The following is a 12,892-nucleotide window of genomic DNA, read 5'->3' as shown; positions in this document are numbered from 1 at the left end:
ATTTTCAGCCCCCCCCCATCCACTGTGTGTGCCTTTCCCTCAACCTTTGGTGGAGGGATCGTCTGCCTCCAAAGACAACAGAGAAAGGGCCACCCGTCTGAGGCCTTTTCTCACCTCTCTGAAACCACACAAGCACCACGGCCGGCCTTGCATGGGTGCAAAGGGCAAGGAGGAGGTGGAAGGGATTGTTCCAGCTGCGAATGGCTGTGTCAGATCAGAGTCAGGTGGACAAGGCAGTCCAGCCTTCCACCTCCTTTGCCATTTTGTGGTTTTTTCCCAGGAACGTGATCCTCCAGTTTCTCGATCTGGGCTTGGCTCTTGGCTTACTCCCCTGGGAAGGCTGCAAAAGGGATGTGTGGCAGGAGCTCCTTCCGCTCTTGCCTTCTGTTCACGTGGTGCTGGGCACCACAGCAGTTGCCTCCTGTGTCTTGTCCTATATTAAATAAGCTTTTTCCCCCCTCTCTTTTTTTGAGCTGCTGGGAGAAGCTTGAGGGGTGAACCTTTCCAGTGCTGGGGACAGAGAGGACCCTGGTGGTTTATTGTTGGGTGGGACAGGTGGGCTTAAAATGCACTGTTAGGTTTTGGTAAGACTGCAACTTGAGATGGGGTGACTCCCTGCCCCAGGAGATGGATTGGGACTTCCTTAGGCTCCGTTAGTGGGGGAAATCAATTATTATTTTTTATTATAAATGCATATGTATTGGTAGGAAGAAGCCTGCTCAAGTATCCCAAGTCACTCTTTAAAAGGGATTATCTATTCTTTTTTCTTTATTTTTTTAAAGTTTTGCTCCTGATTTTTTGTGTTTCCATTGGGTGAGTTACATATGCTGCTTTTGGGATTCCATTGGATTACATGAAGTACGTATTGTGAAATCGCCTTGGCAAGCCATGGTGGTGTTTCCCTTGGGTTTTGGATGCCTATTCCAGAAAACATGTAACTTCTGAACAGCATCGTTTCCCCCAACCCAAGCAATATAATCTTGGTAGCCCCCTCCCCCCCCCCGACTTCTTTCAGATGGCACAGATGGTAGTATTCACTCACTTCCCCCCACTCCTCTTCAAGTTTCTCTTTCTGGCTTACTAGTCAAACAAGAAGGCTCCATCTAAGAAATGTATGAACAGGAGCATTCCAGTGGTGGGGCGGTTTATCTGACTGGCAGGCAAAATCAAGTGGCATTGCTCTTTACCCTTGGGCTGTACCATTTTAACTGGTTGTTGTTTTTTAAATTTACAGAAAAACAAAGGGCATGTTGATTTAGCTTTAAGACATGGTCTTTATATTTGTTTTATTGGGGGGGAAAGAAACTAGAACTCTTACCTTGCATTCTGTAAATTGCTTTTAAAAAAAAAAAACCCAGAGAGGAAAGGGCTAGAAAGGACAAAAAAAAAGCCTTTAAAAAGAAAAGGCTAATAATGATAGGAAGAAAGCAGAGGGTATTTTGCCCTAGTCTTCTCCTTGACATGCCACTCTTGCATAGCAACCCTTGTTTCAGCCTGAAGTTGGTACAGTCCAGGGTAAGCTATGCCACTCGAGTCGATCAATTGCGTAAACAGGTTTTGAGCCAAAATCTAATCCTGCATTGGTTGGGAAATATTCCCCTTGATGTGCAAGTATCTGATGTCTCTTATGCTCTGCAACCGCCTTCGCCAAGCTGGCATCTTTCAGACGTTGTGGGAGTACAGCTCTCATTAGCCCCAATGGGAGTGTTAATCCTGCAACATCCAGAGGGCACAAGCTTGCCAAAGGTCAACTGTACAAGGTATCTTGGCAAAGTGTGCAAGGGCCCCTGCCGCTATCCTTTGTGTACCCCCCTCACTCACACGCACACACACACTTCCCATTTCAGAACACATCTGGCACAAATTGTGTAAAATCTGTGACTTCTGTTTTGGTTTTTTTTAAGGAACTTCCAGTGTAACTGGTCATAATCCCAGTGTAGCTTTGTTTTTCCTCAGAATAATAATAATAAAAATCTTCTGCCTTTTGTTGCTGCTACTGTCAGGGGTCTGTGCTTTGCTCACCTGTGTGTGCAAGAGAAAATGGTAACTTCCAGTTGAGGCAAAAACTTCATGCGTTGGATGAACCTTTAGTGGCTCATGCCCAGATTACATCGGCTTTTCTTCCCCTGGTACCCCAATACCTCTGTTTTCCTGAAGACACCATTTTCCTTTGCGTGTGTAGATTATTCTAGCCGGTCAAAAAACTTCTGGCAGTGGCTTTGGGGGACAGAAAATAAAGAGCGGGGAGGGCAAGGATGAAGCCCCAATTCTGTTCTCTAGCCTGGGTTATTTTAAATCACGGGAAGCTAACCTCTGGGTTCCCATCAGTTCTGGCCAGTGGCAGTACTGGGGCTGATAGGAGCCAGAGTCCCAACAACACGAAGGCCACAAATTCTCCATCCTTTGTTTGAATTTGCAAGGAAACAAGGCTCATTTAAATGAGGTTTCCCACTGGTAATACTTCAGGGGGGAAATGATACAAATCTGGGCACTAAAACACCCATTTACAGCTGGCTAGAATTTAGCTGTTGCCAACTTGGGTGCCCACCAGATCTTTTGAAATGTTACTCTTCAGCCTCAGTCGTTCAACTACAGCTTATAAAATTATGCATGGCAGGGAGAAAGGCGACACAAAAGGTTTTTCTCTCTCTCCTGCATAATGCTAGAACTTGTGGACACCCAATGATGCTGAATGTTGGAAGATTCATGGCAGATGAAAGAACGGACTTCTTCACACAGTGCGTAGTTAAGCTATGGATCTTCCAGCCTTGGGAGGCAGTGATGCTCCCCAACCAACATGGCTTTGAAAGTGGATTAGACAAATTCGTGGAGAAATTTAGCATTGAGAAGTTTGGAAAAGTGGCTGTTGGTGACCAGCAATCTCTGAAGCTAGGGGACCTTGATGGCTGGCTCCCATTCAGCAACACCTTCTGTGGGGGTTGCATTTAATTAGAATCTAAGCCAAGCTTGCTGGATCAGGCCAGTGGCCCATCTAGTCCAGCATCCTGTTCTCACAGTGGCCAACTAGATGCCTGTAGGAAACCCAACAAGCGGCAGCTGAGCACAAAAGCCTTCTCCCTCCCTGTGATTTTGAGCAACTGGTGTTCAGAAGCATTTTCTTCCTCTGACTGTGGAGACAGAGTAAAGCCATCATGGCTAGCAGCCCTCCATGAATTTGTCCGATCTTTAAAAGCCATCCTAGTTGGTGAGAACTACTGCCTCTTGTGCGAGTGAGTTCCATAGTTGAAATATGTGCTGTGTGAAATAACTTTTTTTTTTTAAAAAAAAAGGTCTTCAAAGTGTCTACTTCATGCTTAGCTGTGCATGTGGCAATACTGCGCATGAACAGCCATTACATTATTTATTACATTTGTTAGCTACCTTATACCAAAAACAAACCCCATTCTCTTAGCAACTTAACAAGATAAAATACACAGTTAAAATCATTAGCTTTAAATTGGTTTTAACAATGCACATGCAAAAAAAGGAAAGCCCTCTGCAGAAAGTTATGATTTGGCCACAGGATGCAGGTGTCTGGGCACCCTGACCTTGGGTTTGTTTTTAAAACCAAGTTTCTAGATCTTGAAAAATAATACAAGTAAAGCTGCCTCGGAGGAGTTGCTGAACAAGATCCCAGCAGTCAGGGTCAATGTGCCAGTGCCCTTGCCTCTCCCTGTGACTACCAGAAGTGCAGAAAATGCAAAATAAAAAGAGAGATTCCAAATTTGCATCATGCATGCAAGTGACAAATTTATTTGCTAAAATCTTATTCCTCATCTCTAAGTTGCAATCAAGTAGAAGGATGATGTTCAGCACGAAATAAAGTGATCCGTAAAGTTTGCATCATGTGTGCAAGTTGTGATACTTGACTCTTAGCAGCAGAGAGATGGAAACTTAAATGCAAAGTATGGTTTGCCTAAGGGGCAGAACCCTATTGGAAGCCAGCTGGGTTCTGAGCCCAATACTGTACCCATTATAAATGGATTATTGGGTGACAGGAAGAAGTGTGGGAATCCAGCAGGGGCAGATTTATTTCAGTCAGAGGTGGGGGAACTTTGACACACTGAATCTTCCTGGACTGCATCTCTCATCTTTCCACGTTGGCTGGAACTGATGGGAATTTAGGTCCAGCAGGATCTGGGGGCTTGCAGATTCCCCACCCCTAATTTAGGGGCAAAGGATTCACTGGAGCTCATCTGAGCAAATGCACCCTCCCAGGTGGAATAAAACACCAGGCTTATGGGCGAGGTGCCCTTTCCTGGGTCCACTTGGGAGAGTGGGTACATTTCTCTCAGTCGTTCTACTTATCATCCACTCCCTAGCAGAATTGCTGGAGTGCCAAATTGGTTGAGGGAGCGAAAATCCACCCAGGTAGGTCATTAGAAGGATAAGAGGTTCCGGAGGCTGGTCCAGCAGCACCCGAGCAAATCATGGGAATGGGGGTCCCTTCTGAGCAGCCACCTGGCCATACAGGTCGGCCCGGCGATGGGAGAAGACTGGCATCTCCTGCCGGATGCGGTGCAGGTAGGCAAGGTCAATCTCTGCGTAGCACACGCCCGGCCCCTCCTGGCACTGGGCGATGACGCTGCCCCATGGATCCACTACCATGGCGTGGCCGTAGGAGGTGCGGCTTGCGTGGTGCTTTCCTGTCTGAGCAGCTGCGACCACATAGCACTGGGTCTCCACAGCTCGAGCTCGCAGCAGCACCTGCAGAGGAGGGAGGAGTATAAAAGAGTCAGGGGTGGAGCCTGCGGTGTCTCCGCCCACTGCAAATTTTAACATGAGAACATAACACATCCGAACAGTGGAAGAGATGACTTCAGATCGTGGTGGTTTCTCCTTCATTGGAGGTTTTTGAACAGAGGTTGGACGGCCATCTGTCAGGGATTCTTGAGCTTTGACTCTTGCATTGGGGGTTGGGCCAGACGACCATTTGGGTTCTTTCCTCCCCCCCCCCCCAATAATTTTTTATTATTTTCTTTACACATTAATTCTTACAATACATATAAACCTTTTGTTCTGCCGAGCTTAGGATTTCCCTCCCTCCCTTCAGTTGGTATCCCTTATCACATCCTATCGCATATTTTATCTTTTTACATCTTAATCATCCTGCCTACGTTGTAGGAGTTACTTCAATCCTGCTAGAGTCTTTAAGTTTTTACAATTATCCTTTAAATATACCATAAATTTACTCCAGTTTTCCTGGAATCTTTGATTGTCCTGATCCCGAATTGGCTAACTCCGCATAGTCCATCATTTTCGTCTGCCACTCCGCAATGGTAGGAACTTCTTGTGATTTCCAGTTTGGGGTCAACAAAGTCCTTGCAGCAGCTGTGGCATACATGAATAATCTTTGATCTTTTGTCTTAAGACTTAAGACATTTGGGTTCTTTCCAACTCTGATTACAAGCTAAGAGCCTGCTGGATCCAGGTCACTGGACCATCTAGTCCAGCCTCCTATTCTCACAGTGGCCTGAGCCCTCTGCCCTCATGCAGTTTCCAGCAACTGGTATTTGGAATCACTGCTGCCTCTAGGTCTAGAGACGAGCATAGTAATCTTGGCAGGCAGCCATTAATAGCCCTCTGCTCCATGAATTTGTGCAATCGTCTTTTAAAGCCATCTATGTTGGTGACCATTGCTGCCTCCTGTAGGAGAGAGTTCAATAGTTTGACCCATATGCTGTGTGAATAAGGACTTTATTGGTCCTTAACCCTCCTGCATTCATCTTCACTGGATGTTCACAAGTTCTAGTGTTATTGGGGGGCAAGGAATCTGTCTACTTTCTCCATGCAAATGTGTAATTTTCATTCCTGTCACCTCTTACCTTTTCTCCAAACCAAAAAGTCCCCAACAGAGTCACTCCATCCCCCTTGATAATTTGGGTTGCCCTTTTCTGAACGTTCTTCCCAACTCTGCACTGCCCTTTTTCAGACGAGGCAACCAGAATGCTATCATGCAGTCACATCACAGATCTGTATAACAGCATTATGGTAGTGATGGTTTTGTTTTCAAATCCTTTTTCTAACTATCCCTAGCATGTAAACTTACATTATCGGAAATCTAGGGCTTTGAGTGCCTCTGAGCTGGTTCAGAGGGTCCCTGCTCTTGTAGGGCAGCTGCCCCACCCAAAAATTAAAAATGGTACTCTTTGGGAGTTGTAGTTCAAAACATTTGGAGGGTAACAGGTTGAGAGACGTTGATTCAGGACAGTGGTTCTCAAAGTGGGCGGTACTGGCCCCAGGGGGGCAGTGGGATTACGTATCAGAGGGGCACTTAGGTCAGGAGGCAGAAAGGGTCTAGGGCGGCGCTGGGGGTGTAAATGGCTATCAGACCTTGAAAAGCAGATCTCACTGCTGGGTCAAGTTTGTTAAACTAAATAGTTTCAACTGGATTTTGAATAAATGTGCAATGAATTGTTCATCTTTTGAATCTTATTGTGTTATTACCTTCCTTAGTGGGCTGTGCAAACCACTATCCTGAATAATGCTTTTTATAGGTTAAAAAGGGGCACTGGGGATGGGTTTATGGAACCGAGGGGGTAGTTGCCAAAAACTGCTTGGGAACCACTGATGTGGGAGAACAGGAGGAGCAGGGAGGGGAAATAGGAAGCAAAGGGGTAGAAGATACAGTTTGATGCCCAATATGTTTTTGAGCACTTAAGTCCTTCACTGAGGAATTTCAAACGCAGAAGTTCAATGTTATTTGTTGGGTTATGCTGTCTCCTCCTTCCTTCTACTGTCGTTTTTGCTGCACTAATGCAAGAGAACAAAGGCGTTTCTTCTTAGGACAAGGTTGTCTGAGCATGGGCAAACTGCCCTATGTGACGGCAACAAGCTACTATTTCTAAAAAGTGTGTTGGCACATTCATAGCTCGGTACAGGGCACACTTTGCTCCAGGTTCAATCCCCATAACCTCTAAATCAGGCATGGCAAACTCGGCCCTCCAGATGTTTTGGGACTACAACTCCCATGATCCCTAGCTAACAGGACCAGTGGTCAGGGATGATGGGAATTGTTGTCCCAAAACATCTGGAGGGCTGAGTTTGCCTATGCCTGCTCTAATTGAAAGGATTCCTGGAAAGAACCCCACCCAACCGCTGTAATGTTGGATCCACTTTTTTTATATATATATAAAATTTTTATTGGTTTTACAAAGTTTTTTAAAAACAAACAAACACTTAAAAAGACATACAAATACGTATAATTTCATAACATTTTTTCATAAACCTCTTTTCCGGGACTCCCCCATACCCCCCCTTTTCTGCATCCCAATGTCCATAATTTTATAGCAACTCCCAATTGTTCCTTTCAATGTTGGATCCACTTACCTCCCAGTGGGCAGAGCCTGTTGTCACAGTGAAGGCTGATGGGTAGGTGAGAATCTCTGCCCCTTCCCGGGCCAGAGCGATAGATATTTCTGGGAAGCGGAGATCGTAGCAGATGGCCAGACCAACCTGAGAGAGGGAGGACAGAGGGGGAGGCTAGTAAGCACTGGATCTTTGCACCCCGGCGCCGCATATGCTTAAGACAACCCTGTACCTGCCAGTGGCAGAAAGCACCAGTTTCATCCCACTTATATTCTCCTCATTTATATAGTAACTGTATCTACATTTCTGATTTTCCTGATCTTAGTCTGTAGACCACAATAATGAATCATTCCAAATTTTTATGTTGGGGAAGAGCCTTTGGCAGCCTACATAAGTCTGAACATAAGAAGTGCCTGGGTGCAGGATCAGACCTATGGGCCATCTAGTTCAGCATCCTGCTCTCCCAAGGCCCAACCAGATGCTCCAGTGGGAAGCCCCAGAGCAAGGGAGTCTGAGCGCAGACTTCTCCCCACCTGTGATTCTCTGCAACTGGCATTCAGAGACAAACTGCCTCTGACAGTGAAAGTAAAATACAGTGGTACCTCTGTTTGCGAACCGGATCCGTTCCGGAGGCCTGTTTGCAACATGAGCAGAACGCAACCCGCGTCTGCATGGGTCGCGATTCGCCGCTTCTGCGCATGACGTCATTTTGCGCGTCTGCGCATGCACGAGCGGCGAAACCCGGAAGTAACCCTTTCCGGTACTTCCAGGTCGCCCCAGGACGCAACCTGAAAACGCTCAATCTGAAGCAAACATAACATGAGGTATGACTGTATAGCTACTGTGGCCCATAGCTGTTGATAGCCTTCTCCTGCATGATTTGTTCTAATCCTCTTTTGAAGCTATTCAAGTTGATGCCCAGCACTGCCTCCTGTGGAAGGGAGTTCCATAGTTTAACTCTGTGCTGCATCATGAAGTACTGTGCCTTCTCTTGTCTGTCCTGCCTGCACCTGCGTATATGAATTTTAGGATTTTTTTTTGCCCTGATTTGCAGTACTACGTTTGCCATTTTAATGCTCCTTTGTCCAGTTTAGAGAGATATTTTTTGAAGCTCCTGACCATCCCTCTTTATTTTAACCATCCTGAACCATCTGGGATCATCAGCCAACTTGGCCACCTCGCTGCTCATCCCAAACTCCAGATTAATTACAAACATATTTTTTAAAATTTAAAAAACCACCACCACGCTTTGCACTGAACTTTGCTTAGCTTATTGGTCTCAAATGACGTAACCAACACTTGTCTCTGGAATATTTTGCACGTACCTTTCCGGCCGGGGTCTCCACAGGAGCCACTATCTTGGAGCCTGGGTTGGTGAAGGCGCTTTCCTTCAGGGACACTCGCCCCTCCATCTCTACGTCAAAAAGATGAGTCTTCCGATAGGCAGCCACCAGGGTTCCTGAGGCCAGCCTCCCCGAGGAGAGAAGGATAAGATTAGGAGATTCGGAAGGCGGGGGCCGGTGGTCCTTATGGTTTCATGGCTGCTAGGGCATCAACATAGTGAGGCTAGCCATGGGAGCTGCAGGGAAGCTGAAAGGAAGAGGCAGGCCAGAGTGTTTCTATCCCTTCCCTGCTGGCTGGTTTCAGGAGGGAGCTCTTCTGACACCAGTGTTGCATGAGACAGCCAGTATGCTGTAGCAGATAAGCGTGTCAGACTAAGACCTGGGAGAAACTGGGGTTCAAATCCCCGCTCAGCGTGGCCAGTCACCATCCCTCAGCCTAAGCTACCTCACAGAATTGTTGTAAGGATGTACACCACCTTGGAGGAAAAGGCGGGATATAAATGGAATACAGTGGTACCTCGGGTTAAGAACTTAATTCGTTCTGGAGGTCCGTACTTAACCTGAAACTGTTCTTAACCTGAAGCACCACTTTAGCTAATGGGGCCTCCCGCTGCCGCTGCTCTGCCGCTGCACGATTTCGGTTCTCATCCTGAAGCAAAGTTCTTAACCCGCGGTACTATTTCTGGGTTAACTGAGTCTGTAACCTGAAGTGTATGTAACCCGAGGTACCACTGTAAATTAAATTGAAAATGAATGTGCCATTTGGTTAGTGAAGAACTGATTGCGAGAAAGAGGGAGGGAAGGAAGGAGTGGTTTAGGGAGATTTGGGCAGTTTGGGGAGAGAAGGCATCCTATATGAAGACAATTTCGTCACCTTTGGGATCCAAGAGGAGGTGGCAGTTGTAGATCCTTCCTGTGCTCTCCCAATCACTGCCTCTTTCATGGAAGCCTCCAAGAGACAACCAGACGCCACATTCCCTGTCAAAAGAGGAGAAATGGGGGGGGTTGAGGGGGGGTTACCTGCAAGTGCCTGGCCATTGCCTCTGCCACACTCTCACAAAGCCCTGCCACATCCACAAAGGGCAGCCCCAACAAGTCCTACCTGGCCAGCCCGATGTAACGCTGCAGGTGGTCTCCCTCCAAGGGCTCAGCTAGGCTCAGGGCCTCCTCCACGCTGCTGCCAATGAAGTCGAAGGCTTCTGGGAGGAAGACGACGCAGGCCCCCCTCTGGGCAGCCTCCCGGACGAGTTGTGAGCAGGATGCCCAGTTGTGGTCTTTGTCGGGAGTGGAGGTCATCTGGCAGACGGCGATAAGGGGCTTCAGGGGTCCTGCACCCCTCGTAGACATGGCTTTGAATCTGGAGCGGCAGGGGAGAGAGCAGAATGGACTGTGAAAACCCACACAAGCACCACATTAAGCCAGCCACTCCGTGGTTTGTCTCCCTGCTCAAGAAAGGGAAGAGCAATGTAGAGAAAGTTTGAGCTCATGCACAGGCTGGTTTGACTAACTATGGTTTGTTTCGTGCAAATACGCTCTGATATTTAAATCCCTGCTCAAGCATGAAGGCTGCTTGATCTCCTGGGGCTGTACTGTATCAGCCGAAACTACCTCTCAGGCGTATAGAGTGGTGGAGAGACCCTGAGCTCTTAAAATGTACAAATGTCATTGTCAGTTCTTCTCAGAGGCCAGTTACCTGTGGCCACGGGTTCGGCTTTGGATCCTTGCAAATGGCTTCCCACCAGCGAGGCAAAGTGTTTGCAATGGCTTCTGGATCACCGCTCTCAACCTAGATGAGACAATGGGGAAATAACACATCTTCTTTCGAAGCATCTGGGAAATGCAGGCCTCCAACACAAAGGGGACCTAGAACAGCCTTCCCTGACCTGGTGCCCTCTGGCTATTTTGAACTACGACTCCCACCAGCCACCAGCGAGAGAAAAATAGTGTTCCACAAAGCAGAACACTGCAGGATTCACCTAGATATAAGGGGGTTTGTGTTTCTTGCCTCTGATTATTTTATTTTTTAAAAATGAAACAAAAGTATTAAAAAGCAATTTAGGAGTAAATTAAGAGTAAATGAGTCCAGCTGGATATGACAGCCTAACCTTTTTCCTTTGTTCCTTCAGTCATACACAGATTCAGGGGGAAAGATACTGGGTCTCCCTCATCTGTTCTTTCACAGGCAGAAAAGCAATAGAGAAGAGGGTGATTTGGAGCTGGAAAATGAGCAGAGGGAGGGCCTCCCCTTGCCTGCTTTTCTCCTACGCAGACAGGGAGTCTGCAGAAGCCACTTCTGGCTAAGGGCAAAAACAGAGAAGAAAACGACTCAGAGCTCTGAGTGACATCTATTCCTTGCACCAGAAGTATTTAAGAAGCAGGCTCAGTCCCCATCAGTTTAAGAGATGAGAAAGACCCATTGGTCCAGTTGCCAAGGAAATGGGACGCAGTCAGATAGCTGCACCCTTGTATCCCTCACATCAGGGGAGATGTTGAAGGTCCTGTAGCACACCTTTCAGGTGGGTTGGGGAAATGTCTCAGGGTGGTTCTGCTCAGGGAAAAGTTAACCCAAAGCCAGCAGGCTCTGCTTTTTCACAGTAAGCCAACACATAGACATTGCAGCTAAAATTTGTCAGAGGAACCCCGAGAAAAGCTTTCCAGTGTTCCTATGTGTCAGGATCACGGAATCATATCCAGTTGGAAACCCCCCGCAATGCAGGAATCATAACTAAAGAATCCCTGACGGATGGGTGCAGTTAAAAGGGCAAGAGAAGGGCCTGATTAAAAAAACCTGGAAATTAAAGATAACAAATAAATCTAAAACAAAAATAAAAAGGATAAGGTGTCAAACCCTATCATTACCCTTCACCATACATGGGCAAGGAGTTCCACAGGGCAAAACCAATTACTGTATGTTCTCTCTGGACTTCCCTTTCTTCTTCCCACCTCCCTCCATAAATCAGGTTTACTTGATATTATTTTTATTATATTATAGTTATTCTTTCATGCCTCTTGCATCATTTTGCTCAGGGCTGCTTTTAAATTCCCCTCCCCTTATCTCACCCTTCCAATTCCCAGCTAATATTTTATAGTTCAAAAAGTAACAGTCAACTTTCTCTTTTCCCCATTACAGTCATTAACAAACTCCCCCTCCAAAAGTTTCACCCGCAGTGATTACATGGAGCAAAAGGAAAAAATGACAGCAGCTGCCGGTGCGTCCCTAAAAGCCAGGGGGGAAAAGTCCAGTCCGGAAGTAGACCTGTCCCCAAACAAATATGGCGCTTCTGCGTAGTGGAGCCCATACTAAAAATGGTGGGCAAAAAAATCTCTACTTGGACTTAATACTCCAAATAGATTGACAAGTGAGGCCAGTTTCAGGTGTCTATACAAATGGTTTTTTTGTGTGTGAAGGTTCATCACAGAGACCAGTGGAGAAATCCAGTATTTTTAACATAGCAGTGATTGGGGAGCACAGCAGCTAAACTTTTTGAAAATAATAATTCTAAAAAGCAACAAGGAAGGCAGGAGCTCATCCTCCTTCTACCTCAGCTCTTATTCTGATTAGAAAACCTTTAAAGTTTTTAGACATTTAAAAGTGTCTGCATGTGAGGTTCTGCATGCAACTGAGCTCTGAATTTGGGCTGGGAGAGGATATGAGAGTGAGACTCGATTTAAGTATTTTGTTATAAATAAAATTTATATACCTCAAAGCAGTTTAGAAAAAGAATACTGTAAAACAATTTAAAAATATTGGTAAAAACAACTATGTAAAACATTTAAAAAAGCAATGATAAATTAAAAATCGCAGTCCATCTCCCAAATATGGGGCTAACATATGTGTTCTGACATCGGCAGGGATCTCTCCCCCACCCAGAAAAACGCTTTAAAATATATACAGTATTTTTAATTCTACCCCCCCACACACACTAAATAAGATATAAGATGCAGAGTCAGAAAATGCTTGAGCGCCTCACTGTTGGCTTTTGCTTGACGGTTTGTTGAACGCGTTTGCTGTAACTAGCGCAGTTATATTTAAAATCCTGAATTTCTCCATTGATTTCTATCAACGACTGGCAATTCTGACCCCGCTAGAAATTTCCAAAGAAAACTCGGAAATGTTCCAGCCTGATAAGTCCATGTGCAGTTCTACACTTTTTTATCTCTTCCTGACTCCAACGAATAGAAATCATGGCTTTTAAAAGGGCGGCGCGAGGAACTTCTAGCCCGCAACAAAGATGGTGCTG

The 12,892-nt window shown here is 46.1% G+C and overlaps 2 protein-coding genes across 6 annotated transcripts in view; one reads left to right on the top strand and one right to left on the bottom strand.

The window, feature by feature from the left end:
- Positions 1-12,892, top strand: part of LOC309521455 (death effector domain-containing protein) — a 32,169-nt gene that overhangs the window by 12,922 nt on the left and 6,355 nt on the right. The window lies entirely within an intron of this gene.
- NIT1 (nitrilase 1) lies at positions 1,347-12,742 on the bottom strand. 5 transcript variants are annotated; one of them, XR_014214671.1, is made up of 8 exons: positions 11,814-11,965; positions 10,345-10,437; positions 9,754-10,008; positions 9,526-9,629; positions 8,634-8,767; positions 7,330-7,455; positions 2,348-4,707; positions 1,347-2,313 (listed from the first exon to the last, which is right to left on the bottom strand). XR_014214671.1 is itself a non-coding variant. In XM_082203958.1 (7 exons), exons 1-7 carry the CDS (start codon positions 12,700-12,702, stop codon positions 4,429-4,431), a joined length of 1,053 nt encoding a protein of 350 aa, XP_082060084.1. In that variant the 5' UTR covers positions 12,703-12,742; the 3' UTR covers positions 1,347-4,428. The 5 variants fall into 5 exon arrangements, 4 of the variants coding, with proteins under 4 accessions (XP_082060084.1, XP_082060083.1, XP_082060085.1 ...); XM_082203958.1 differs by lacking the exon at positions 11,814-11,965 and adding an exon at positions 12,641-12,742 and having other exon boundaries at positions 1,347-4,707; XM_082203957.1 differs by having other exon boundaries at positions 1,347-4,707.

This window comes from Podarcis vaucheri (genome assembly GCF_965113315.1).
Source record: "Podarcis vaucheri genome assembly, chromosome: 16".
In the NCBI taxonomy this organism is placed as follows: domain Eukaryota; kingdom Metazoa; phylum Chordata; class Lepidosauria; order Squamata; family Lacertidae; genus Podarcis; species Podarcis vaucheri.
The sequence above is the reverse complement of the archived record's forward strand: the minus strand, read 5'-3'. Positions and strand labels throughout refer to the sequence as shown.

Coding starts and splice junctions, on each gene's coding strand:
- NIT1 (XM_082203957.1), bottom strand. CDS start 11,950: ATGGGCTCCACTACGCAGAAGCGCCATATTTGTTTGGGGACAGGTCTA. Junction 10,438..11,813: donor GCTCCATGTAATCACTGCGG/GTGAAACTTTTG, acceptor TGTCTCATCTAG/GTTGAGAGCGGTGATCCAGA. Junction 8,768..9,525: donor CCTCCTCTTGGATCCCAAAG/GTGACGAAATTG, acceptor GGCTGGCCTCAG/GAACCCTGGTGGCTGCCTAT.